The sequence below is a fragment of the Sus scrofa genome, chromosome 6 (genome assembly GCF_054392235.1).
Source record: "Sus scrofa isolate SSC_HxYL_T2T_F1_AM1 chromosome 6, Sscrofa_HxYL_maternal_Yorkshire_Landrace_v2.0, whole genome shotgun sequence".
NCBI lineage: Eukaryota > Metazoa > Chordata > Mammalia > Artiodactyla > Suidae > Sus > Sus scrofa.
This window is the reverse complement of record NC_139388.1, coordinates 7302776-7330137: the sequence shown is the minus strand read 5'-3', so window position 1 is coordinate 7330137 and position 27362 is coordinate 7302776. Positions and strand designations below refer to the sequence as shown.

General features: G+C 52.1%; 1 protein-coding gene across 3 annotated transcripts in view; it reads left to right on the top strand.

Annotated features, from left to right (window-relative positions):
* Positions 1 to 27362, top strand: part of PLCG2 (phospholipase C gamma 2) — a 165595-nt gene that overhangs the window by 93204 nt on the left and 45029 nt on the right. Inside the window, exons 10-22 of one of the 3 annotated variants that reach the window (XM_021093743.2) lie at positions 3717 to 3818; positions 5904 to 6022; positions 8124 to 8209; positions 9398 to 9518; positions 9996 to 10164; positions 13025 to 13129; positions 14502 to 14591; positions 15190 to 15365; positions 15506 to 15706; positions 16511 to 16630; positions 21369 to 21549; positions 23005 to 23076; positions 26978 to 27087. In XM_021093743.2, coding sequence (XP_020949402.2) covers positions 3717 to 3818; positions 5904 to 6022; positions 8124 to 8209; positions 9398 to 9518; positions 9996 to 10164; positions 13025 to 13129; positions 14502 to 14591; positions 15190 to 15365; positions 15506 to 15706; positions 16511 to 16630; positions 21369 to 21549; positions 23005 to 23076; positions 26978 to 27087 — 1652 coding nt within the window. Of the gene's footprint in view, positions 1 to 3716; positions 3819 to 5903; positions 6023 to 8123; positions 8210 to 9397; positions 9519 to 9995; positions 10165 to 13024; positions 13130 to 14501; positions 14592 to 15189; positions 15366 to 15505; positions 15707 to 16510; positions 16631 to 21368; positions 21550 to 23004; positions 23106 to 23185; positions 23364 to 26977; positions 27088 to 27362 lie in introns of those variants that run through there. The other 2 variants (XM_084959462.1, XM_084959461.1) reach the window with 2 other exon arrangements.

The following is a 27362-nucleotide window of genomic DNA, read 5'->3' as shown; positions in this document are numbered from 1 at the left end:
GTCTCATTGTAAGGAAAACACACTAGCACGAGGTCGTGAGGGCCAGGGACATTGAGGTGTCGTGCTTTCCCCACAGGGGGTGAGTGGGAGTGGCCACGAGGAGGCCGCCTTGCCTGCCCTGAGACTAGGACCGAGGGCAGGTGAAATGAGGGGAGTGAGAGGACTCGGCATGGGCACGATGACCTGGTGGGTGCTGCGCTGCCAGAGGGTGCCGCAGGGTGCCGTGCTCCTCCTCAGGCTGAGTTACTCGGGTGTGTCCAGCGCCAGTACAAGTAGCCTCGTGTCCTGCCATCTCCACCTGGTGCCGGGGCCTCTTCTTCCAGGGGGAGTCACAGGCTTTTCCCACATTGGCCCCTTCGCTGAGCTGCGTGCCAGGAGCAGCGAACAGGGAGGTAGGGTCGCACATCCAGGAGCTGGGAGGCAGGTGACCCGTGAGCCCCTGTGTGAGTGATGGTAGCCAAACAGCTTATTGGGGACCGGCCCCTGCGCCATCAGTCCTGTGGACTCTTCATGTCCCAGCTCCCAGCGCTCTGTGTGACCCTGGCACGGAGCAGAGCCGGTCACCTAGGACATTGGTGGGAGGGGATGGATGCTCATATGTGGAACAACCACTGCAGCACGGGGTGTGCACGTTAGTGCAGGGTTTTTAGAAAATACTTGGGCAGGTTAGTTAGGGTTTTTAGAAAAAAAAACACGAGCACTGGGAGGAAAGGTATAGGTACTTTGATTAAATAATGGCACCATTTTTAATAGAAATGAGAACTTGGAACTCATCTGAATTCCCATGAGGGAGCTGCTTAAGTGGACCGCAGCCCAGGCCTGGGAGGGATGGGTGACTCTGGCTGACCCGAAACCGATGTGCTGGGGTTGGTGTGGGTCTCGTCGTTGGGTCAACTTAGTTAATGACTTGAAACCTCAGTTGTCTTTTTTACAGAACTGGAGAATGAGGTTGTATGTACTTTATGGGGTTGAGTGAGTTTAAAATGAGTCACTGTGTGATGAGGTTGAGCCCAGAGCCCTGCCCGGAGCCACTGCCCTGGTTATTCCTCTCGTCACGGCTCTTAGCATTTGCGTCGTTACAATCGCCCACCACAAGACCCCACACCAAGTAGATACATTTTCTAACCTCTGTCCAGAGTATTTGTATTTTAAACTCCTTTAGGCAGAGGGTTTTTCATTCACAGCCAGTCTAATTCTGGGCGGTATCAGCTAAGTATCCATGTTTTTTATGTGAAAACTCCTAAGGAGAAGGAAGCAGGAAGCTTCTGGCCCTTGGCCTTTGGGGGCGCATCGAGGCTTCCCAAGGCATTTGCATTAGGTATCCTGCACTTTGAGTTTCGTGTTCTATTATTCAAAGATTATGGCACCCTGGTATTCAAATGAACTGGCTGGTCCCCAGGCTCTTGGCTCTTGGGTGTCTCTCATCCACGTAGATTTGCAAGAATCAACAGCAAGGCTTATTGTTGATTTGCACCCACCTCATTTGTATCTGCCTTTAGGCTTTTCCTTCTTTCAGACATCCTGGTCTGACCCTTCCCATGCAACCCACACACATCTGGTAGCACATCAGCCTTTTTTTTTTTCCTTCTTGCAGCTGCACCTGTAGCATATGGAAGTTCCTGGGGTAGGGGCTGCATCAGAGCTGCAGCTGAGGACTACTCCACAAGCATGGCAACACCGGATCTGAGCCACATCTGTGACCTACACTGAAGCCTACCAGCATATCCTTAAACTGGCAATGCCAGATCCTTAACCCACTTGAGTGAGGCCAGGGATCGAACCCATATCCTCACAGGGACGTCGGGTCATTAACCTGCTGAACCACAATGAGAAACTCCGGCTTTTGTTATTCTTAAAGATAGAGATTTTAGAATACGTGCAACTAAGAAAACATGCATCAAAGTTGAAGCTTTGGGTCATGGTTCATCCTTTTGTCTAAGGACATTTGGGGGTTTAGGGTTTGGAGAGGAAAACAGTAAAGTGATTTTGTATAATATATTCCTTCTCTAAAAGGCTTTCAAATTTCTTAGACTGTGCAGAAGCTGTTCTGTTTTTTTTTTTTTTTAAATATTGTTGACACATTTACTAACGATGGATCCAGAGCTCAGTTGTCATGCAGAGGCCTGCTGTTAGGAAGTCGTTTGTCATAAGCTGTTTTTGAACTGGTCATGTATTTTTCAGAAATTATGGGTATCTGAGCAGCATTACTGGGCTGATCTTTGAAAGAGGATGTATTCTATGTTCAGTTTTTCAAAGTTTAGTTGTTTGGGGAGTTCCCCTGTGGAGCAGTAGGTTAAGGATCTGGCACGGTCACACAGCTGCTCGGGTCGCTGCTGTGGCTCGAGTTTGATCCCTGGCCCGGGCACTTCCACATGCCGTGGGTGTGGCAGAAAGCACGCACATGTGCACACACACCCCCACACCAAAACAGCTGAGTTACTTGGAATCCCCACTCTCCCACTTACCAGCTCTGTGCAGGCGGGATCATCACATGGTGTTCTGAAGTGCTGTTTCCTTGTTTCTAAAATGACAATGACACTGTGACCTGCAGAGTTGTCTGACTAAAGGACGTGTCGTAGGAGGATGAAAGTCACTCCCACGAGGTGCCGTGACGTGAGCCCCCTCTGTGTCCCAGGTGCTGTGTTAAGCCCAGCCCCACTTCGTGCAGTGGCTCAGCCTCTGTGGGTAGCTGTCAGTATCCCTGCGTGATAGCTGAGGAGGCACAGAGAGGGTCTGTAGCTTGCCTGGCACAAGCCGGGCAAGCAACCCCAGGGATCTGATGTAACTGCTCCCTGCCTCCTCCTGCTAACATACATAAAGAACTAGCCTAGGGAGTCGTGGCTCAGCGGTTAACGAATCCGACTAGGAACGATGAGGTTTCGGGTTCCATCCCTGGCCTTGCTCAGTGGGTTAAGGATCTGGCATTGCTGTAAGCTGCAGTGTAGGTCGCAGACACAGCTTGGATCCCACGTTGCTGTGGCTCTGGTGTAGGTCATGGCTACAGCTCTGATTCAACCCCTGGCCTGGGAACCTCCATATGCTGCAGGAACGGCCCAAGAAATGGCAAAAAGACCAAAAAAAAAAAAAAAAAAAAAAAAAGAATTAGCCTAGAGTAGAGGTCAGCAATCTATGCCCAATGGCCAGAGCTGGCCCCCAGCTTGTTTTTATAAATAAAGTTTTATTGACACATGCTGCCACCGCCATTTGTGTGCCTGTTGTCTGTGGCTCCATCTGCACTACAGTAGCAGAATTGAGTGGTTGTGGCCAAAAGCCTAAAACATTTAGCCTCTGGTCCTTTAGGGACAATGTCTGTCGTGCCCAGGGTGAGGCCCTAATTGCGTGTCCATCCAGAATTCATCTGTGTTTGGTCTTTTTATTTTTAGCTTTTTATGGCTGTACCCGCAGCATATGGAGGTTCCCAGGCTAGGGGTCCAATTGGAGCTACAGCTGGTAGCCTACACCACAGCCACAGCAATGCAGGATCCAAGCCGTGTCTGTGACCTACACCACAGCTCACAGCAACACCAGATCCTTAACCCACTGAGCAAGGCCAGGGATCGAACCTGCAACCTTATGGTTCCTAGTCAGATTCGTTTCTGCTGCGCCATGACTGGAGCTCCCACGCTTTGGTCTTTGAGTGAAACCAAATCCTGAGAAATGAAGATGGTCGCAAAAATCCTCTTTCTGATGATTTGTGTTCTCTTTGTCATTCTAAGGAACTTTGGGCTCAGGATCTGAACAAAGTCCGTGAGCGGATGACCAAGTTTATTGACGACACCATGAGGGAAACTGCCGAGCCTTTCTTGTTTGTGGATGAGGTGAGTGCGTGACTGTTCGATTCGCGTCTCTGTCCTCCAGAGTGTATTTTCTGGGTTTCTTCCCTTGGAGGGTGTGGCTGACAGATGCTCTCAGACTGGCTCTCTTAGTTGAGAGCTGATTTTCTTCTGGGTTCTGAACGATCACAGCTTTTGATTTTTCTTGTCTTCCTCTGTTTGACCACATAGCCCAGGTGGGGTCTTTGCATTTCCACTAGAGGTTCGTGTGCGGCCAGGGAGCCTCTAACCATTAAAAGCACATCGGCAGAAAGCCGAGGTTAACGGGGTGCCTACAAGATGTGCAAATGGGAGCGTGTGGCCCTGCAGGAGGCAGCAGGGACCCAGGCTCCTGTCTCATGTAAGGTGGGTCCCAGGAAGCAGAACGTTACCTCAGTGTCACTCAGCCTTCTGGTTTTTTTTTTTTTAGGGCCGCACCCACGGCATATGGAGGTTCCCAGACTAGGGGCCTAATCGGAGCTGCAGCTGCCGGCCACAGCCACAGTCATGCAGGATCTGAGCTGCATCTGTGACCTATACCACAACCCATGGCAACGCCAGATACTTAACCCACTGATCGAGGCCAGGGATTGAACCCGAAACCTCATGGTTCATAGTTGGGTTGTCTTCCGCTGGGCCATGACGAGAACTCCTGATTTTTTTTTTTTTTTACATTTAATTTTTATTTTATAATGGAGTATAGCTGATTTTCAATGTTGTATTAGTTACAGGTGTACAGCCAGGTGATTCAATTGTACACATACATATATCTATTCTTTTTTAGATTATTTCCCGATATGGGTTGTTACAGAATCTTTTTTTTTTTTTCTTTTTTCTTTTTACGGCTGCATCTGCAGCATATGGAAGTTCCCAGGCTAGGGGGCAAGTTGGAGAGCGACAGCTGCCGACCTCTGCCACAGCCGCAGCAGCACGGGACATGAACTGCGTCTGTGATGTACACCACAGCTCACGGCCACTGAGCAAGGCCAGGGATTGAATCTGCATCCTCATGGATACTAGCTGGGTTTGTTAACTGCTGAGCAATGACGTGGACTCCAGGTTATTACAGAATCTTCTTGAGTAGCGTTCCCTGTGCTGCACAGTAGGTCCTCTTTGATTATCCATTTTATATCTAGGAGTGTGTATATATTAATCCCAAACTCCTAATTTATCTCTCCCCCGTGTCTCCCCTTTGATAACCATAAGTTTGTCTTCAAAATCTGTGAACCTGTTTCTGTTTTGTAGATAAATTCATTTGTATTGCCTTTTTTTTTTTTTTAGATTCCATATACGAGTGATATCATATGATACTTGTTTTTCTTTGTCTGACTTACTTAGTGTGATTACCTGTGGGTCCATCCATGTTGCTGCAAATGGCACTGGTTCTTTTTGTGTGTGTGTGTGTGTGTGTGTCTTTTTAGGGCTGCACTGCACCCGCGGCATATGGAAATTGCCAGGTTAGGGGCCAAATCGGAGGTACAGCCACCGGCCTACATCACAGGCCACAGCAAGGTGGGATCCAAGCTGCGTCTGTGACCTACACCACAGCTCATGGCAAATGCCAGATCCTTAACCCACTGAGCGAGGCCAGGGATCAAACTCCCATCCTCATGGATGCTAGTTGGGTTCATTAACTACTGAGCCTCGATGGGAACTCCACTGGTTCATTCTTTTTAATGGCTGAATAATATTCCATTGTAGATACGAATTCTGATTTTTTCTTAAAGGAGTCAGGAATTGGACTGTGCCATTTCCTGCCTTTAGGTGTAATTAGATGGTAACGTTCTGTTTCTCACCTTGGGTGGTGGCTTCACCAATGTCCACGGTATTATTGTACCTTACAACTTACACGTGGACAGCGTATGCTCTCACAGCCTCAAATATCTGCACGCACCTAGAAGGAAGACGTGGTGTTGGCACAGCCTATCGCAGTCTGAGTTTTCTGCATGGAGAACTGGGGTACCTAAGGTCTGGAGACGGGCTCTTGAATGTTCACCTGTCCGAGCTCCGGTCTCCCCAAGCTGGCACAGACCGGAAAGAACCAGCACCACCGTCCTAACGATCCCGTCTTTGTGTCGCTGACTCTCCTAGTTCCTCACGTACCTGTTTTCCCGGGAGAACAGCATTTGGGACGAGAAGTACGACGTGGTGGACATGCAGGACATGAACAACCCCTTGTCTCATTACTGGATCTCCTCGTCCCACAACACGTGAGTCTCCCGCCCACGGGCCCGCAGTGGGTTGGGCGGATGGAGGGCGATACAGAGGGCGCTCCAGTGTGCTGCTCTGGCAAAGCGTGTGGGCAGCGGGCAGAGTGCAGGTCCTCGCTGCTCAGACTAGAATGTCTGGAAGCTTCTGCAGGGGTCAGGAGAAGCATCTCTCTTTCCTAGCTGGTGTTTCTAAGAGTGATCCTTTTTTCTGTGGCCTTAAACTGCAGGCTGACAAAAGCTGGTTTGGGGCATCTCATTCATAGTAGTCACAGCAAGGCAGTAGAATGGGTCATGGAACTGACATTTACTCTTTACCCTGTGCCAAGCCATGTGTCTGCTGGGTGCTGAGGGTACAGCAGTGACAAGGGCAGGAGCAGCCCTGTCCTCATGTGCTTGGAGGGAAAAGGCCTCCTTTGGGTCTTAACAATCAGTAGGAGTTGGTGAGAGAAGGACAGGTGGGAAGGCAAGGAGGGGGTTTTAGACAGAGGAACAGCAGGTGCAAAGGTCCAGGGGCAGGAGAAACTGAGAGAGGTCTAGTAGGCTTACACTGTGGAATCTGGGAGGGTGAGTGGCAGGAGAGGCAACCACGAAGGTCAGCTTGAGTCACAGTGAGGGCAGCGGCTATGGGAGCCACTGACGGCTTTTAGGCCAGAGAGCAGCATGCTTAAATTGAATATCTTTGAAAGATTGCCCTGAGCGCAAAAACAAGCAGACCCCATGAGAGAGATGCATGTTACACTCAAGTTCAGATATTCAGTCTCCTTTGCACGGTGAGAAGGTGGAAGCCTTGGGTTCTGGGCACCAGGAGAGCTGGAGCTTGGTACTTGCCCAGGTGTCATTCCAGGCAGGAGTTGGCAAGAAGGCTTTATTAAGTCCATCTCCAGGCCTCGTGGAAGGTACTGTCCTTCAGGGGCAAATTGCCTCCCTGGGCCTCTCTTCCCCGCTGTGCCCGCTGGTTTGCATGTTTGTGTCTTAAGACGGGGAATTCTACCAAACCCAGAAGACGGCTGAATAACACAGCCTTTTAAGGGGGAACGTGGTGAAGAGGAGAGTGATACAGATAGATATTTTTATGTTAGTTTTGGTGGACACAGTTCATGGAGAAGTAAGTCCCGTCTGTTTTTTGCTTGGGGCCCTGATCTCAAAGTGTGGCCTGGGCTCTGCCCTCTTGAGACTGAGGGCCTGGGGGGCAGCTATGGGGGTCATTCATTTATCATCGCCCGTCAGTCCTGCTCCTGACACACTTTGAGTTCTCCTTGAAAGAACACCTGTCCTCGACCCCACGCTTGGATCCCCGGGATGGTTATCCGTTGGCTCCTGTGATCATGGCCTGAGTCTGAGGTGCATGACTGGCATGGCCACTTAATGGCATGTGTCCGGCCCAGAAGCAGGGTCTTTCTGGGTTTTTTTTTTTTTTTTTTTTTCTTTTTTTGGCTGCCTCATGGCATACGGCGGTCAGATCCAAGCCACAGCTGTGACTTAGGCTACATCCTTTAACCCACTGTGTGGGGCTGGGGATGGAACCTGTGTCCTAGCATTGCAGGACGTGACAGATCCTTGGTGCCACAACAGGAACTTCCTTCCTTCCTCTCTCTCTTTTCCTTTCCTCTCCTTTCCTTTCTTTTCTTCCTTTTGTCTTGTCTTTTTAGGGCCGCACCTGCAGCATGTGGAGGTTCCCAGGCTAAGGGTCCAATCAGACCTGTAGCCGCCGGCCTACACCACAGCCACAGCCATGCGGGATCTAGGTTATGTCTGCGACCTACACCCCAGCTCACAGCAATGCTGGATCCTTAACCCCCTGAGTGAGCCCAGGGATTGAACCCGCATCCTCACGGATGCTAGTCAGATTTGTTAACCACTGAGCCACGACAGGAACTCCTTTTTTCTTTCTTTTTCTTCTCTCTTTCTTGCTCTTTCTTTTTTTTTTTTCCTCTCTCTCTCTCTTTCTCTCTCTCTCTCTTTTTTTTTTTTTTTGGGGGGGAAGGGGGTCTTTCTAGACAGGAAGAGCCCAGGACATGGGGGACTTGGGCTGAGAAGCTCCCCAAGGCTGTCCTGAGGGGCAGGTCTGCCCTCACCCTGCCGCCTGCCTCCCATCCTGCAGGTACCTCACAGGTGACCAGCTGCGGAGCGAGTCGTCCACAGAGGCGTACATCCGCTGTCTGCGGATGGGCTGCCGCTGCATCGAGCGTGAGTACCGCCTTCCTGGTGGCGCCACACTGACAGCGAGTTGAGACTTGCTGCGTTGGTTGGGGTGGAGGCCTGAGTTCTGAGGAAGGGCAGGACAGAGCGAAGGGGCAGCCGGTGGCATCTGGGGTGAGCCGTGTGGCCACCAGCAGCTGGGGAGCTTTTTCCTGAAGAAAATGTCCCAGGACAAGGAGTGATGTCGAGCCTGGCACAGAAGCTTGGGCAGTGGGTTTGTCGTCTAGAAAGTGTCCAGATACAGTGGAGGGACTGGGAGGCCAGTAGCAGAGACGGCCGTCCTGCTCTCTGTCCTCCCTCGGCTTCTTCCGGGGCTGTTTTTAGAGGGGGGCAGACGCCCTGCTTACTTTAGCAGCAGCCCAGCTACGGAGGCCACTCTGTCCCCAGTCGCTCACAGCCACCCCGACACAGGTGATGCCAGGCCCCTGAACGTGGCCAGGAGCCAGCTTCTTCTCAACTCCTCACCTCTCACGCCGAGCCTGACTCACTGCCAGAGGCTCACAGGGGTGTTGGGCCGAGAAAAGGCACAAACCACTGATTTAGGCTCCACTGTCAGCAGAAGCATTCCTCACGGTATCAAGCTTGAATGGAAAATGATTCCTACAGAGTGCTGGCTCATTTAGGCTTTTTTCTCACTTAGGAAAAAGAGAATGTGAAAAAATTGTTTGAAACTGTCAGCTCCTGTTACCTCGGGGGCTTAAAAATAGAGGGGATGTTCCCCTTCTTCATAACCTAGTTCTGTCTGAATAGTTTACCATGAATCTTTAAAAATAAATTTTTCATTGATCTGTATTCTTGGCACTAGCAGAAAAAGCAGGCAGGGTTTAGACACACGTCAAGTCCGAAGATAAAATGCATTATAGATCTCTTTTTCAAAAAAGAAATGTTTAAAGGCGTTTCGGTTGGACCAATGCATTGGGTTACAAGGGGATCTTTAATTAAATAGCCCAAATCTTCCTGTAACCGCATAGGTAATGTGAGTCCACAGGTAACGTGTGTCCTCGTGTTGGTGGCCCCTGGCGGTGATACTGGGTCTGGCCCCCGCGTCCTGGTGACGGAGCCAGTCGGGGAGGGGGGGGTCGGGGCTGGCGGCGCGGCCGGCACCCGGGCAGCGTCCGCCAGCCGTGGACCCGGGAGGCGAGCCGGGCAGGTGCTGAGGCCGCCCTCCTCCCGCAGTGGACTGCTGGGACGGGCCCGACGGGAAGCCCATCATCTACCACGGCTGGACGCGGACCACCAAGATCAAGTTTGACGATGTGGTGCAGGCCATCAAAGACCATGCCTTCGTCACCTCCAGGTCTGTTGGCTGATGTCCCGGAGGCTCGTCTTTAGAGGATGGCAGCTCTGGTTGGGTAGACAGAACACACTCCCCTTCTGCGCACACAGGCACACACCCTCCACGCGCAGAGACACCCACATGCAGGGCCCCCCCATAGACCCACACTCACACACCCAGACACCCAGACACACACACACACACACACACAGACGCCCACCGCCCCCACCACCACTACAGACACACAGACATACCCTCTTCACACACAGAGATACATCCCACATGGACACACACGCAGATACGCTTGTGCCACACACAGACACGCACAGACCCCCCGCCCACCGGCGCCTTCTTGGCCAGAGTCACTGCCAGCAAGTCCTCTGCTGCCTGCCGGCACCCCCTTCAGGCCCGGAGCGCAGGGCGGCCCCGGTTCTGGAGGCCGGGGAGGGGCGCCGGGCCGCGTCCCCGGCTGAGCCGCTGCCCCGCCGCCGCCCGCAGCTTCCCCGTGATCCTGTCCATCGAGGAGCACTGCTGCGTGGAGCAGCAGCGCCACATGGCCAGGGTGTTCAAGGAGGTGTTTGGGGACCTGCTGCTGACGAAGCCCACGGAGGCCAGTGCCGACCAGCTGCCCTCGCCCAGCCAGCTGCGGGAGAAGATCATCATCAAGGTAGCGGCGCCCGGGCCGCCCTGTCCCCTCGTTTCACCTCCGGTGCCTCGGGGGCTTCCTGGTAAAAGCCGCTTTGTTAGTGCGCGGCCAGCGTCCCCTGAGAGGCTGTGTGCACGGTGCTTGGAACTGCCCTGTCCCACGGCAGGTGCCTCTTTGCTCACTATCGCGCATCTGGGGGACACCTTCGCCCCGTCCCGCTCCGCCTCAGGCCCTCTCGAGGTGCTGGGGCTGTTCCCAAGACCCAGCTTCTGTTCTTGCCCTGGGGAGCTCCCCGTCTAGTATGGGAGGTGGACTGGAGGTGGACAGCGGCCCCACAGGGCTGTGTGTATGGGGTGCTGGGGGTGGCACACAGGGTGCCATGGGGAAGACTGACAGCCGACCATGCCAGTCATGGAGAGGGGTGGCATTTACTGGGGTCAAGAGAACAAATGGCTTAAAGCGTGTGAGGCCAAGCCTCACATGGCAGAGAAGGTGCTAGGAGCTTGAGCTCTGGTCCACAAGGTTGCCAGGGCCCCAGGGTCCTCTCACCTTGTTCCACAGTCTCCCGGGGAAGGGCTTTCAGATGGGGTTCTGTAGACCCCCTGAGAATCCACAGATGGAACTGGGGGGGGGGCAGGTGAAGTTAGGGCAAAAACGTTGCCTCTTTATTTTTATTAACACGTAAGTCAAACTTAACATTTCCTTCCATCGTGAACACTGGCAACAAGCCATTGGGAGCTTTGTCACCCACAGAAATCATGGATCCTTTCATATCACTTTTACAGTTGCTGTAAATATCTCAGAGTAACGCGTGCTTGTCACTACTTTGAAATTACGGTGGTTCTTAGATCTCCGCTAGATCTTACATAAGGTGTTAATAAAGAAGCATGTCTGTTAGTATATTCAGGTATTTTCTTTTTTGTTTTCATTTTTTAAAGTTTATTGAAGTGTAGTTGATTCCCAGTGTTGTGTGTTGCGGGTATTTTTGGTTTACTATCTTAATAATTTCAAGGTCACTGGTTTTTCGGAGTTCCGTTATTCTGAGAAGCAGGTCCATGGTCTTCCCCAGACTTCACTGGGGGGTCCATGGCACAGAACTGCTAACTGCTCTGCCCCAGGGTCCCGTCCTGTCTGCTTCGATGTGAGGGCACAGGCACATTGAATTACGAAGTCTCTAGCTGGGCAGCCCCTGGTGAAGGAGCGGCATGGATCTCATTGACACCTGGCAGGTTCATAGGAAGGATGGACAGAGATTGACTAGGAGAAGGCCCTTCAGGTTTGGGCGTGTAGCATCCATGAAAGTGGGACAGTGTGAACATGTGGCAAGTTCCCTGGATGGTCACTGGGCCATGAAGCAGCATTGGGGACATTGCCTGCCTGCCAGGAGGTAACGGTCTTGTGGGGAGACGGACTCCTAGGCAGAGAAGCGCTGACCAGTGAGGGGACTTGGCCTCGGAGGGGAGGATGCGGGTGTCCTCAGGGGTCAAAGCACCAAGCTTATTTGGAGGAATTGGCTAATGTCCTAGCGGATTTCACAGAGATGCCCAGGGAAGCTTCTAGGGTGAGGAGGGCAGGACGAGAGGTGAAGGGGCCTCAGCCAGGATGGGTCCACGGCTTCTCAGGTTTGGTCGGCGAGTCTTCAGGGACCTCCTTGCATCTCTCTGTCCCCAGCTCACCCGTGGCTTCTATAGGTTTCTGTTAGGACAGCTCTGCATGTCCTCAGGGCTTTTCCAGCTTTTGTTTTAGGGTTCAAGGCGTTGACATCCCCTTTCAGAGTACACACTGCCCCACCCAGTGTGGTACTTTGTGGCTCACCCTCTTCAGTCTCAGGGAAGGGGGTCGAGGCAGCATTTGTGACACAGGGTGTGCTGCACACGGGGCTAAGCCTGGTCACAGGTGTTGTTCAGTCTGATGGCAGCCCTGCAGGACAGTAACCCCAACCCCCAGCCCAGGGGACCGATGGGGACACTGACGTCTAGAGCTTGACTCAGTGGAGGTGACACAGTTAGTTCCTGGCAAAGGTGTAATTCAGACTGTTCAAAACGGAACGTTCACGTTGTGTTGCACCATCTCCAGGCGTCCTGCACGCCCACTGCCTCCCGGGCCCCGGCAGGGGCTGTGCTGCCCTCATCTTACAGGGGAAGTTACTGAGGCTGAGACACATGGTCTCACAGCCAAGGACACATACGAGGAAGGCGATCGGCCTTGACTTCAAGCCCAGGTCTGACTCCCAGTCCTGACCTCCCTCCACCAGGTCACCCCAACTGGGCCTGATCAGCGCCTGTTTTTTGTGGGCTGTCAGTACTCGCCCAGGTGGACGTTACCAGTAGTCATCGTCTCGGTTGTGCAGATGAGACATTCGAGGCTCAGAGAAGTGTAGCTACCTACCCAGCGTCACACAGCTACCTACCTTTGCACACGGGCCTTCTTAATCTACATCCCCAGTGTGCCTGTGCCCCCTGGACTTGGCATCTGCGTGCTGGAGAGAGCTGGGCATCCTTGATTGAGCAGATGTTTAGCAAGCACTCACTCACTGCCGAGCTAGCACAGGAGGTAGACCTTGCCCCCGTGGGGCTTCAGTTCTAGCAGGGGAGGCAGAGGACAGGTAGGTACACAGATGCACGTAGGCTAAAGAGCATGAATGTTAACTCCCAGGGCTGGAGAGTGACAGGGATGGGGAGGGGAGTGGAGGGACACTGCCCTGAGGAGGAGACATGAAGCCCAGAGCTGAATGTGGTGAGCCAGGCAGAGGGACCAGACGGTGCAAAGGCCCTGAGGTGCCCCAATGCAGATGGACGCTTGGCTGATGTGGATGAGTGTTTGTTGCTGAACGATCCTGAGCTGGGCCGCAGGGAGCCAGGCCTGTGTGTTTTCCCCTCAGCATAAGAAGCTGGGCCCCCGAGGCGACGTGGATGTCAACATGGAGGACAAGAAAGATGAGCACAAGCAGCAGGGCGAGCTGTACATGTGGGATTCCATCGACCAGGTGCGTCTTCTCACACCCCTTCTCAGACCTCACTGCATCCAGCTTTGCTGGAAAGCTCCGGGTGTTTTGCTGTCTTAATCCCGTTCTGTGCCATGTGAACTTGTCACTTTAATGAAATTTTATTTTTCTTTTGCATTACTATATTGTTATTATTGTTATTATTATTTAGGGTCTTTTTAGGGCTGCACCAGTGGCATATGGAAGTTCCCAGGCTAGAGGCTGAATCGGAGCTACAGCTGCTGGCCTACCCCACAGCAGTGTGGGATCTGAGCCGCATCTTCAACGTACACCACAGCTCATGGCAACACCAGATCCTTAACTCACTGATCGAGGCCAGGGATGGAACCAGAATCCTCATGATTGAGCCACGACACTGAGCCACAACAGGAACTCCTTCTTTTGCATTATTTTAATGTTTCATTTTGAAATAATTTTCTGTTCAATGTAACATACTGTGTGTTCTCACACATACAAGTCCAGAAAGCTCGCATGCGTTCTTCACCCGGCTTCCCCAAATACTAACATCCTCTGTCGTGGGAGAATATTCCTCGTGACCAGAAAAGGAACACTGGGCACAATACTACAGACTAATTTATGAGCCTTATTCCAGTTTCACCAGTTCGTCACGCATGTCCATTTTCTGGTCCAGAATCCAATCTAGCTTGCAACGATGCAGTTAGTTGTCTTAAATCCTTAGTATCCTCCGATCTGGGTCACTTCCACTGGAAACATTCTTTTTGGACGAGAATGAGGGATTTTGAATGCTCACACCACTTCTCATATCCCTTAACCTAACGTGTAGTCCTTCTGAATATATTTTTATGTATTCATTTCTTAATTGAAGTGTAGTTGATTTACAATATTGTGTTCGTCTCCGGTGTACAGCAAAGTGATTCAGTGTGATATACATACATTTCAGATTATTTTCCACTATAGGTTATTACAAGAAATTGAATGTAGTTCCCAGTGGTCAACAGTAAATCCTGTTGCAAATTAAGTCGTATTTAAATGTTGAAGAAAAGGTCCCTAGACAAACTGGCTGAGAAATCCCGAAAGTCTTAAAAAGTGGATAAAATAGAAAAAAAGTCACGAGGACACAAAAAGCAATCCAGTCATTCATAAAAGTCTTCTGATTAAATGAATATGATATTAAGGTATATTTATCCTTAGATAAATTGTATAAGAAGTCCTGAAAATGCCAAAAGATCCCCAGAATAAATAAATGTTTTAGAAGAAACATGTTCAAGGGGCTCGGAGTCTGTGAAACTAGCAGGGAAAGGCAAGTCCCCAGTGAATTCCAGGGTGATGCCAGGCAGGGGCCCTGGGCCTCAGAGACTCTTGGGGAAGACCTAATGCTGGTATTGCTTTGTAGAAATGGACCCGGCACTACTGCGCCATTGCTGATGCCAAGCTGTCCTTCAGCGATGACATTGAACAGACTGTGGAGGAGGAACCGCCCGTGGTAGGGGGAGACCTCCTGTGTTGCTCTTCTCATCCTGTGGGGGGCAGGCCTGGACGTACTCAGTTCAAGGAGCTGCTGCTTTGCGGATGGTCTAGGGCTGGCCTGGCTCTTCTCTGATTGGCCGGCCGGCGCACGAGCTTAACCAATGAGGTTCAAGAGTCTGTCCTACTCTGAGAAAGGCCTGATTGGCCTGTGATCCCTGGGGATGGTGCGGAAATTTGGATGCTCTGTCCAGCCCCACCCACTGGCCAGGATCCTGGCTTTCCTGCCCTCCTCTCCCCGCTGGTCTGTTGGCCATCCTTGGCACTATGTCTTCACTGCAGCCCGCATGGCATTATGGCTCTCAGACTTCTTGAACAGTGGAACTGAAGGCTTACTGGGGACCGACCCCCATCTCCCATGACTCGGGACTCCAGACCACCACAGTAGAGGCTCTCAGGAGTGGGTGGCAGGGGAGAGAGGTCCTCTGAGGGTGAAGGCAAGCTGAAGCTAGCCCCCATCTGTCATCCCCAGCATCAGCATGTGCACAGGGACCGGATGGGTGGTGCTGGGGATCTGGTCCAGGTTTTCAGAAACTTCTCCTCTCTTGGTGGCCCAGAACACGCCCCCCACGGAGCTGCATTTTGGGGAGAAGTGGTTCCACAAGAAGGTGGAGAAGAGGACAAGTGCCGAGAAGCTGCTGCAGGAGTACTGTGCCGAGACAGGGGGCAAGGATGGGACCTTCTTGGTGCGGGAGAGCGAGACCTACCCCAACGACTACACCCTGTCCTTCTGGTAATGCCCGGCTGCCTGGAGCAGGCCCGCCTTTCCCGCGCAGCTGGCCAGATCGGGCGCAGCCTGTGTCCTCTGCCGCCCGGATGCAGGAAGGGCTGGCCGGCCTGGGCTGGGCCCTGATGTGGTCCCTCTTCCCGCAGGCGGTCAGGCCGAGTGCAGCACTGCCGCATCCGCTCCACCATGGAGGGCGGGGTCATGAAGTACTACCTGACTGACAACCTCATGTTCACCAGCATCTACGCCCTCATCCAGCACTACCGCGAGACGCACCTGCGCTGTGCCGAGTTCGAGCTCCGGCTGACCGACCCCGTGCCCAACCCCAACCCGCACGAGTCGAAGCCGTACGTGTGCTGTGTGCGCTGCTCGGGGGAGGCAGCTGCAGTGACAAAATGCCAACCTTGGGGCGTGCTGGGGCCTCCATTTCTCCGAGTCTCCTTACCTGGGCCCCCCGGGGTCTCTTAAAGTCCCCAGGTCGGCCAGTGTCCATACCTATGCCTGGTTCCTGTGCGGTGTTCGGTTCCTCTCCTGCCTCCTCTCCCTCCCTTTCTTCTGCTTTATCCCAAGGTCTTGGGCTTCGATTTTTAGAGACTAATTTTGGCCCAATGTTTCTGCTTCCAGAGCTCATTCCTGTTGATCTAAAAGCAAAAAAAAAAAATCGTAAGAGAATATCCATTAGGATTAGCTACAAGAATGCACCTTTCTCTGGAAGACATACAACTTTATTTTTACTTTTCTTATCTCTTTTCAAACAGATTGCCTTAATATGTGGTATTTCCCGTCTTTAAAAATAACCAAGAGCCCCTGTAAAGCCCTGTTCCCTGGGTTCTCTGCCTCCAATTTTCTGAGACACTGACCTGGCCGTGCCACCCTCTGGTGCTTGGGTCAGTGGGGACGGCTAAAGATGTAAATTGATTTACTGTCTCGTGCTCCAAGCAGGCCCACTTACACGAACGCTTGGCCCAAGCTGCATCTGGGTCATCTTTTTAAAAACTGCCGTCTTGAGGGGTGTTTTCACCCAGGGAGGCCCACCATGCATGGTGGGTTCCGGGGCTGTGTTTTGGGCATCCTGAGAACCCACTGTTGGCTGCCCTGCCGCCAGCCTCAACGGTCTCTCCCTCGGCCCTCTTCCCTGCCCTGTGCTGCAGGTGGTACTATGACGGGCTGAGCCGTGGAGAAGCAGAGGACATGCTGATGAGGGTTCCCCGGGATGGGGCCTTCCTCATCCGGAGGCGGGAAGGTACCGACTCCTACGCCATCACCTTCAGGTAGGCACCCCAGCTGGCGCCCTCTGCACTGTCCATGGATGACTCAGGGTGGGCAGGTGTGGAGAACAAGGGGGGAACCACAGGTGGGGGGCGGAGCTGGGCTGTCCCTCTGCCCATTGTGCCAACGACAATGATGACCATAACAATAGTAGCAACAGCAAACTAACAGGTGCTTTCCGTGTGCTGAGCCCTGGTGTATCCTCGAGACTAACATGTTTTGTGTTAATTCATGCATCTTCCGGCAACTCTCTGGGGTCAGCATGGCCAGGATGCCCCTTTTTTGCAGTAGGAAACTGAGGCACAGGGAGGTTAAATCACCTGCTGAAACATGTAGCCAGTAAGTGGTGGAGCTGGGATTTGAACCCAGGCAGCGCTGGCAGCCCTGATGGGTGATGTTACAGGTCTCGTTTCCTCCCTTCCGCAGTTGACGCCCCACTGCCGGTGGGAAGGCATAGGGAGCAGCCACCTCCGGGGCTGTGATTCTCTGCATTTATTCTATCCCAAGACACCTGATTCTTCCAGTTCCCACCAGTGACAATGTTGGGCGCATCTCGACCCAGTTCATCATACTGCCCTCCACTTCCCCACCACGGTTTCCCTGCACATTCTTTTTCTTTTTCTTTCCTTTTTTTTATTTTTATTTTTATTTTTTTTATTTTAGGGCCGCACCTGCGACATATGGAAGTTCCCAGGCTAGGGGTTGAATTGGAGCTGCAGCTGCTGGCCTACACCACAGCCACAGCAATGCGGGATCTGAGCCACATCTGAGACCTACACCACAGCTCATGGCAATGCTGGATCCTTAACCCACTGAGTGAGGCCAGGGATTGAACCCACATCCTCAGGGATCCTAGTCGGTCTGTAACCTGCTGAACCACAGCAGGAACTCCCTCCCTGCACTTTCTTGATGGTGATAGTAGAATGCCGGCTACCATATGTTGAGTTCCCAACTAATATTTCAGACACTGGGCTGCCTTCAAGGCCTCACCTGATCGAGTCCTTCACTGGAGCGCCTGAGGGTAGAGCTCATTATTGCAAGTTCTCGTTATTGCAAGTGAGGAAATGGAGGCCCAGAGAGGTTAAGTGACCTCTCTAGAGCCACACAGCCTCATCCTGGGCTGAGTCAGAGTTTCAGACTCAGGCCTGTCACCTCTAAAGCCTTGGCTCTTGACTGTGAGGTCTAAGCAGAAGGTTTGTGGGCCTTTGGGTATGTTGCTCAGCTTGCGTGGTGATGTTAAAAACTGAGAACTTGTGCTTGGAAACTCAGATCGCTTCTTATGAAAAAACGAGAGGAGGTGGGAGTTCCCTGGTGGCTCACAGGGTTAAGGATCAGGCATTGTCACTGTTTCGGCTCTGGTTATTGCACAGTAGGGGTTCAGGTGTGCCCAGGCTGCTCCTGTTCTTCCTTTGCTGGTGGCCGTGCCCCCTTGGCCAGTGTGCCGGGCTGCCCCGCTGGGCATTTGGATTTGCCCCTCTTGCCCCTGTTAGCCCTGAGCTGCCTTCTTGGGTGGGGTTTTCAGGGAGTGGTCGCTGCTATTTACTGAGGACCTACTGTGCGCCAGCTCTCTCCAGCATGGCTGTTTTGTGCTGCCATTGAGGGGGCCCTGGGCTTCTTGGCATTGGTATCTTTGGTGTCTTTGCTCTTTCCCCCAAAGTTCTTAATGAGAACTGGGTGGGAGTTGGGCATGTTTAATTCAACCTCTGTTGGGGCTCACATCATGCTGTAGCCTGTCATCAGGATGCTGTGGGTACAAGTGACAGAAACCAAATTCGGTGGCTGAAATAAAAAAGGTAGGGACGTACAGGCCATAGGTTGAGATGCTCGGGAAGTGAAACTGGCCTCTGACACACCTGGATCTAGCCTCACCTGCCATGCTCAGGAGACGAGCTCTGAGTGTCTTGGTGTCACACTCTGCTGTCTTTATTCTCAGGTGGCTTTACCTTGGGGTGCCAGGACAGTGTCCGGCAGAGAGGTCAAGCCCAATGGGGTACTCCCACTGTCCCTGCTCGAGCTGGGTAACTTGTTCTGATGGGGCACCTTCAAGCTGGCAGTGAGGTTGGGGTCACTTCACTGGAAGTACATAGATGCAAGGGGGCTTGGCATTCAGCTTATATACACGTACCATGCTCTGTTTGCCCGTGTGTCCTCCCCATGGGACAGGAGGCACCCTGAGAGCTAGAGGTCTTCTTTTTCAGGAATCAGTAAATGTTGGATAAGCACCTACTCTGTGTCAGGCCTAGAAATACAGGCGCGATAGAAACAGCCCAGCCCTTGCTCTCCTGAAGCCAGTGGCCTGGTGCGGATGCGAGCGGTCATCACATCACGTGACGCACACGCATCTCCCCTCCTTCCCCCACCCCCCGCCCATATATGTACAGTTGCCACGAAACTGAGGCTCAGGGAGGTGACCTGAACCCCTGATACAGCCCTCCTGTACCAGGCGCTGTTCTAGGCTCCGGGAACTTGAGGATAGGTTTCCCCAGGAGGGATGTGTCTGCTTTCAGATCCACGCAAAGAGGCGAGGTTGTTCAGAGTGACGAGGGCCTTCTTGGAGACGCTGAGACGCCCAGTGTTAGCATCCACTGTCTCACGGCAGCACGTCCCAGGAGGCTGGAAAGTACAATGCACGCATCCAGCCCTGTTCCCGTCTCCCCTTGCGACGGTGCTCTCTCCCAAGGAAGTCTTGGCTTGGCTCTTGATATTTTCCCACCCATCCGTTTATTTCCTTCCTTGTGCGTGCTGGGCACACTGCAGAGGGCTTGCCCTGCTTCCCTAATGCACAGCGGTCCTGACACCTGGAGGCAGGCGCTGTGGGCCCCCACCTCTGTGGATGACGAAACGGAGGCTCAGGGAGGTTGGGTACCTGGCAGAGGAGCCAGAACCTGACCTTAACCTTAACGCTGTGAACCTCAGCACCCCAGAGTCTCCCTGCCCTGGGGAGCTTTTTCTAATGTTTTAAAATTAACTTTATTCCATACGTGTATTCTCCTTACAAAAAAAGACATTGCAGTGAAGGCTAAAGCCCCCTTTGGTCTTCCCATCTCAGTCCTTCTTTTGGCAGAAAGCATAGCGTTCTAACTGGTGTCTCCATCAAGACTTAAATTTTTGTACACCTGTGGAATATATATATATATATATATATATAGTGCCATTTTGTTAGTGGCATTCTTTTTTTTTTTTTTTTTTTGTCTTTTTGCCTTTTCTTGGGCCGCTCCCGCGGCATATGGAGGTTCCCAGGCTAGGGGTCCAATCGGAGCTGTATCCACCAGCCTACGCCAGAATCACAGCAATGCAGGATCTGAGCTGCGTCTGTGACCTACACCACAGCTCATGGCAACACCGGATCCTTAACCCACTGAGTAAGGGCAGGGATCGAACCCGCAACCTCATGGTTCCTAGTCGGATTCATTAACCACTGCGCCACAACGGGAACTCTTGTTAGTGGCATTCTGTTCCATTTTTAAAAAAGTAGCAAATGGGATCATTCTGGAGTTTCATCCTGCAGCTTGTTTTATTCACTCAGCAGTATTTCTTTTCTTTTTTAAAAAAATAAACATGTAATATCACTGCACATAAGCTACTGAAGCAGGAGTCTTCTAGCATTTTTTACAGGACTTTTTCTTACAGGATGTATTTTTAAAAACAGTAAGAAGGAGTTCCCGTGGTGGCTCAGTGGAAACGAGTCCGACTAGGAACCATGAGGTTGTGGGTTCAATCCCTGGCCTCGCTCAGTGGGTTACAGATTGGTCGTTGCCGTGAGCTGTGGTGTAGATCTCAGACGTGGCTCGGATCTGGCGTTGCTGTGGCCGTGGTGTAGACCAGCAGCTGCGCTCCAATTTGACCCTTAGCCTCGGAACCTCCATATACCGCGGGTGTGGCCCTAAAAGGAGAGACCCCCCCCCAAAAAAGGGGGTATCTTTAAGGTACAAAATTTTTGTAAGATGAGTGGTTTGCCCATCATCACTGTGCTGTTGCAGTTTTAGTTTTAAAGACACTCTTGGCTGTGAAGTTGTGAAGTTAGGGTCAGAGTTACTTCCCCCAGGATTTCTGTTCTTACTGATAAAAGCTGTTAAGACTGAGGATTCTATTCTGTTTTGGATTTTTTTCTGCCTCTTAAATAGGCGAGGAAATAAAATACTTACCCTTTTAGAAAAAAAAAAAATCCACTGTGGCACCAGTGGGACCGTTGAAGATAAGACGTAAGGATTTGGGCATCAGGTCCCAGAATTCTAGAATAGAGGTGGGTAAACATTTTCTGTAAGGATCAGAAGATAAATAGTTTAGGCCTGGCAGGCCACATGGTCTCTAGCTGCTCAGCTCTGCCCCAGCGTGAAAGCCTCCACGGGCAGTACGTGAACAGGTGCACATGGCTGTGTTTCAAGAAAACGTCGTTTATATACACAGGAGGGGCGCCGGCTTGAGTCTGTGGGCCACAGTGTGCTGACCCTCATCTGGACACGAGATGCTCCTGCAGTTGGGGGGGGGTGGAGAAGGGCAAGAGGAAGACCTCGCCGAGTCACTCTGCAGTATTTTTTCTGTTTTGCGAAGACCCACGTCATTGAATGCCTCTGTGTGTGTGTGTGTGTGTGTGTGTGTGTGTGTGTGTGTATGCACGTGCTGTGTGCTGCTCATTTATCTGGTCCCCTCGGAGGGTTGACCAGGTTGTCTCTCACTGATGGGACTTACCTGGGCATCACCTGGCTGCCAGGACGTCAGCCCCCTGTGGTCTCCCCCCAGGGCCAGGGGCAAGGTGAAGCACTGCCGAATCAACCGGGATGGCCGGCACTTCGTGCTGGGCACCTCCGCCTACTTTGAGAGCCTCGTGGAGCTGGTCAGCTACTACGAGAAGCACGCGCTCTACCGGAAGATGAGACTGCGCTACCCTGTGACCCCCGAGCTGCTGGAGCGCTACAATATGGTGCGTGGTTGACTCGCCCGAGATAGGGTGAAATGTCTTGTCCGAGGTTACCACTCACCTGTTTGTTTGGCACACCTTGATGGAGCACGTCACGTGTGTCCCACGGGGCTCTAGGCCCCAAATTGCATGCGGTCGACAAAGACCTTGCCCTTGGAGTCTAGTGTAGGGGAGACAGACAGTAAATGAAATAAAGTTTTAAAAAAGTATACAGAGCATACGTTAGATGGTGGGTGATAAGTGCTATGGAGAAAAACAGACTGAGCTGATGGTTAAGAGGGATGGGGACAGGGCTGCCCTTATGGGGGCTCTGGAAGATCTCAGTGACAAGGAGATGGGTGGGCAGCCACTGGAGGAGGCAGAGGCGAGAGCCCGCCCTCAGGAGGAGGAAGCAGGAGGAGCCAGTGCAAAGGTCCTGCGGCGAGCGCATGCCTGGAGGGAGGCCCAGAGAAGAGGCTGGGTGGCTGGAACTGAGTGAGCCGGTGTGTGGTACACCTAGATAAGGATGGAACGGGGCGGTGCTGGGCCCCCGTCACACGTGGGCTTTTCTTCTGAGCCGAGAAGAGCCCTGACCTGATGACGGTGTCTCAGTTCCTGCCCGACGGACTGACTTAGAAGAGACGTTGTGTTCCCAGCCGTGTGCCGGGAGCTGTTCTAGATACTGCGAGGATGTGGAGCACACACTGGGAAAGGGAGGTTCTAGGAAAGGGAGCTGGGGACACTCGATGGCACCATCACATCAGTAAGATGCCTTTGGACAGGGCGAGTTACAGTGAAGAAAGAAGACAGGATGGTGCCCTAAGGGCGGGCGGCCCCTCAGGCTGGGGCCAGACGGGTCGGGGCAGGCCTCCTGCAGAGGGTGAGCTCGGGAGCGCAGGGAGCTGTGCAGGAAGCCCATTCCGGGTGCGGGAGCAGGTGCGCCCAAGCCCTGAGGTGGCTCTGGGAGTGGAGCCCCTGCGGCTGGCGGGGCTGACGCCAGGGAGGGAGGCACACGAAGGGCACGATGGATCTTGTCTGTGCGCTGGTGAAGGTTTCCCGCTTCTCTGTGGAAAGAAACCCTGGTTTGTGGCATTTGCCAGTTTCCGTGGTGTAAGTGCTTCCACAGTGGCCAGTTTCAAGCTGCCGACGTTGAATGTGGGTCAGGAAGAGCAGTGAGCTCGCTCCCGCACCCCCGTGGACTTCAGGGTATTATGTTTTTACCAAGGGGCACAGCGCTGGGCACCTGGTAGGCGAAATGGGGGCCTCTCTGCTTTGGGGCTGACATTTCCAAGGGTGGGGAAACTCCTTAATAGCTTCTTCCTGTCTCCACCCGCGAGGGGAGTCAGCCGTGAGATTTCAGCTCTTGTGCTGGAGGGCGGGAAACCACGAGGATGCCTAGGATCCCTGTTCTGTGGAAGGGCTGTCCCAGGAGCGCGGATGGCTCCATTTATTTGTTAATTTTTCTTTGTTCTTTTTCAGGAAAGAGATATCAACTCCCTCTATGACGTCAGCAGAATGTATGTGGATCCCAGTGAAATCAACCCTTCCATGGTATAGTGCCGACCTTCCAACTCACAGTGGTATCTTGACATTAGATGAACGCGGAAGCCACAGGGGGAGGGGACAGTTGGGAAAACTGGGGCCCCCCCCCAAAAAAAAGTTTTTTTTTTTTTTTTTTTGAAGAAATGATGATTGACAGCATGACATCTGGCGTCTGGGAAGAGATTAATAGAATTCCATCCAAATGCGACCGTTTCTTGCTATAATTCTGAGGTCTGATGAACCACCTTTGGGCCAGACAGCTTCTAATTAAAAGTCTTTCAAATGTTCCTTGCTCACCCACTGAGCCTGTGGTGTTTATAAATTCCATTTGGTTCAGTGACCTGTTCGCGGTGCGAAAGCTATCTCGTCTTCCCACCCGGGCTGCTGTGTAATTTCACGCAGGCAGGGCTGGATTTCACTCTCCGCCCGCAGCTCCTGGTTCCATCTGCAATTTAGTTTGAGCCTGTGGAGGAAGAGTGGTGGCGAGTTCTCTCTTTGGGGGGCTGTCTGGTACACGATGAGCGTACACCTCTCATTTAGGAAGGGGCCCTGCTGGTGGGCTCTGTAGAATTATTATAATTTTTTTAATAGAAACTGATACTCCTTGGCTGATGCAAATCCCTTTCAGCAAGAAACAAAGTCTTGAAAAGTTGTGGGCGAATGGAATTGTGTACGAGATGCATTGGGGACGTAGCTTAATAGCAGAACCCTTTATTAGGAGTGACAGATGCTTTGGTTATGAGAATGCCATGGCCTTGTGGCAGCCAGATGGCCGGGGGTGGCAGGAGCCGTGCTAAACTGAGGACACACAGCCCCTCTCGGGGGCAGCTACCTCCCTGTGAGCTGTGATGCTTGTCCACCCAGAGAGCAGGCCGGGCCTCCTGATTTCTCAAGGGCAGCCAGTAATCTGGATGTTTGATGTGACATCTCCCCGTTTTAAAATGCTGGCAACTAAACCAAGTTGCAGAGAGAGTCCTCCTGTACTGAGGCCAGTAAAACCCGGCTGTATGTGGAATTGGATCCCACGCTGCCAGACCACAGTGAATGCCTCAAAGTCCAATTAGTATTACTGTGATAGAAGAAAAAATGATGTAACAATTTTAAAAGGGACACTCGGGAAACAAGAAAAATAATGAGCCTCCGTCTCGCGGTCCTGATGCAGTAGCTGTCTGCATTTTGGGTGGTCTGGCCCCCTGGTCTTTGCCTGGAGACGGAGTTTCTCGTCACCCCCACCGGCATTTGCCACTTGTATTCTGCTTTTCTTCACCTGTCATGTGGCCACATGGAACTGTCTCCACTGCTGATTTTTTTTGGTTTTTTTTTTGTCTTTTGCTAGGGCCGCCCCCGTGGCATACGGAGGTTCCCAGGCTAGGGGTCTAATCAGAGCTGTAGCTGCTGGTCTATACCACAGCCACAGCAACACGGGATCCGAGCCTTGTCTGCGATCTACACCAGAGTTCACAGCAATGCCGCATCCTTAACCCATGGAGCAAGGCTGGGATCGAACCCGCAACCTCATGGTTCCTAATCGGATTCATTAACCACTAAGCCACAGTGGGAACTCCCATTGCTGATCTTCTTAATAGCTGTTTCGGTTGAACCCGGGAGGCCAGGTAATTTAGATGAAGAACGTGGGCTGGAATTTTAACTTTGAAAAAGAGTGTTTTTAATGCTGAAGAAGATTCTGGGTGGCTGTGGCCACTTAGCCTTGTCCCCATGAACGGCCATTAGGCTCTTCTAGGTAACACGAACATGGGTTTCTTCATGTGTGAGGCTGTGTGTCTTCCGTTTTCGGTCCCTTGGAGGAGTTCTTAGAACTGGAGTGATAATAGCAGTGATAACAGATACCACACGCACGGAGGACCCTCTAGTGAGCACCGTTCTAAGCACGTCCTGGGTCATCAGTCCTCACAGCAGCCCCAGGCGTTAGGCACCATTTTTGTGCCCATTGTACAGATGAGGAAACTGAGGTGCACGGAGGCTGAAGACTTGGTGAGGAAGGCGTGGGTGGCTTATTTCACTTGTTCAGGAGGCACCTGACATGAGGACCAGTCCTGCCATCCGTCAGCTGGAGATCTGCTCCTTGTGGAAGCTGTTATCTGGCATCCCCGCTGCCGGTTTCATGGGGAAAGATGCGGCTCTGGTCCTCAAGTCCACCCTTGAAGCAGGTTGCAGAGGTGGAGCCGGCTCTCTTTGCAGGTCAGAGAGTCGAGGGCAAAAGCTCCGAATATCCCCTGGTTGGAGGTTCCTGTAGCAACATTGCTTCTTAGGGACCACTGTGGACAATGGCAATAACTCAGGTTAATGGATTCTTCCTCAGCTCAGCCACTTACCACTTGGTTGACTTTGGGCACAGATACTTCATCTCTCCAAACCTCGGTTTGCTCCTCTGTAAAATGGGCATAATATTACCTCTACCTACCTGTTGTGAAAAATGAAAGGAGGTACTATAAATAAAAGGCCTAAAACAGGGTTTTGACTGTAGTAATCACTTAGGAAATGCTAATTATTTTCAATGTTGTCCTTATATTATCTCATTTAATAGTCTCAGTGACCGCGAGACATGTGTAAAGTCTTAATTCCCATTTCACACATGGGGAAACTAAGGCTGGGAGAGCCTCAAGATTACATGGCCAGCAAGGAAGGGGCAAAGCAAGGATCTGAACCCACAGGTGTGACTCCATAGACCCTGCTCTGAGGAGCAGTTTTGGGGATTCCTTGTAAAACCCTCATTCCCATTTCCTTGGATCGAGGGAAGGGGAAGCCGCTGGTCTAAACAGGTGGGCGGTTTCAGAGGTTTTCCCATTAGTGTTTGCTTGCTGTGTGGGTGTTGGTATTGCCGTGGATTTATGCTTGCCGTGCAGCCGGCAGCAAAGCACATTCGCTGAAGAGACATTTGGCCCTCAGTCCTGTCTGTTTTCCCTAGTACTGAGAACACCATTTTTTAAAAAGCTTTTATTGTAGTTTGAGTGGCCGCACTCAAGGCACATGGAAGTTCCTGGGCCAGGGATTTAATCTGAGCCATACATAGCTGCCACAATGTCGGATCCTCTAACCCACTGCGAAGGGCTGGGGATCAAACTCACACCTCCATAGAAAACCCCAAGCTGCTGTAGGCAGATTTTTTTCTTTCTTTTTTTGCTATTTCTTTGGGCCGCTCCCACGGCATATGGAGGTTCCCAGGCTAGGGGTCGAATCAGAGCTGTAGCCGCTGGCCTACGCCAGAGCCAAGTCTGCAACCTACACCACAGCTCACGGCAACGCCGGATCATCAACCCACTGAACGAGGGCAGGGATCGAACTCGCAACCTCTTGGTTCCTAGTCGGATTCGTTAACCACTGCGCCACACCGGGAACTCCTCGTAGGGAGATTCTTAACCTGCTGTACCACAGTGGGAACTCCTGGAGAGCACCTTTTGATGAATTTCATGGAGAAGCACCTCATGAAAGAGGTGTTTCTTTTACTCTTTCTTTTACTTTTGCAGAACTGTCAGCGTCCTGCAGGAGTCTAGCTAGGGGACCCCTGGCCTAGGTAAAAATACTGGTGAGGCTCAGGGATGGCCAGAGATGGCATTGACCTTGAACTTCCAGCATGGGCACTGAGGATTTCTGAGGTGGTGCTCTTGGCTTAATAGGAGGGCACATCGTTTCTCTGTTGCGGAAATCCAGCAATACTGGGTCACTCTGAGGTGCCCTAGGCTCTGACTTTGGCCAGTCCCCATCCCTACTCCCAGGTACAATGGAGCCGCGGCTCCCTTGCGATGTCAGCTTTTCACCAGCAGATGGCAGTGTAACCCTGGACTAATGCTTCCCTCTCTGTGGAGAAGACCCACATGCGCCCGAAAATGCAGCCGCCTCCCTCTACTCCTGTTGCCTGGCCTGACCTTTGCCTTCTTGTTTTCCCTGAAAGCCTCAGAGAACCGTGAAAGCGCTGTATGACTACAGAGCCAAGCAAAGCGATGAGCTGAGCTTCTGCCGTGGCGCCCTCATCCATAATGTCTCCAAGGAGCCGGGGGGCTGGTAAGGCTGAGGGGATGAACTTGACTTGTCCCTTTTTAGTGGTGAGACTCAAGTGCTGGCTGAGCTCTGACCCCTTTATGTGCAGCTCTGGGCTGGCTCTGGCCTGTCATACCTTCTCTGGGAAGGTGACTTGATGCATGCTCTCTTCGGAAACATGAATAACAACGCTATGTCATTGATCACATCATATTGTGTATTATTGTAATTATTAATAGCAGCTGCTATTCATTGAGGTCTTCCTCTGTGCCAAACACTACGCTGCTTTCACACATTAT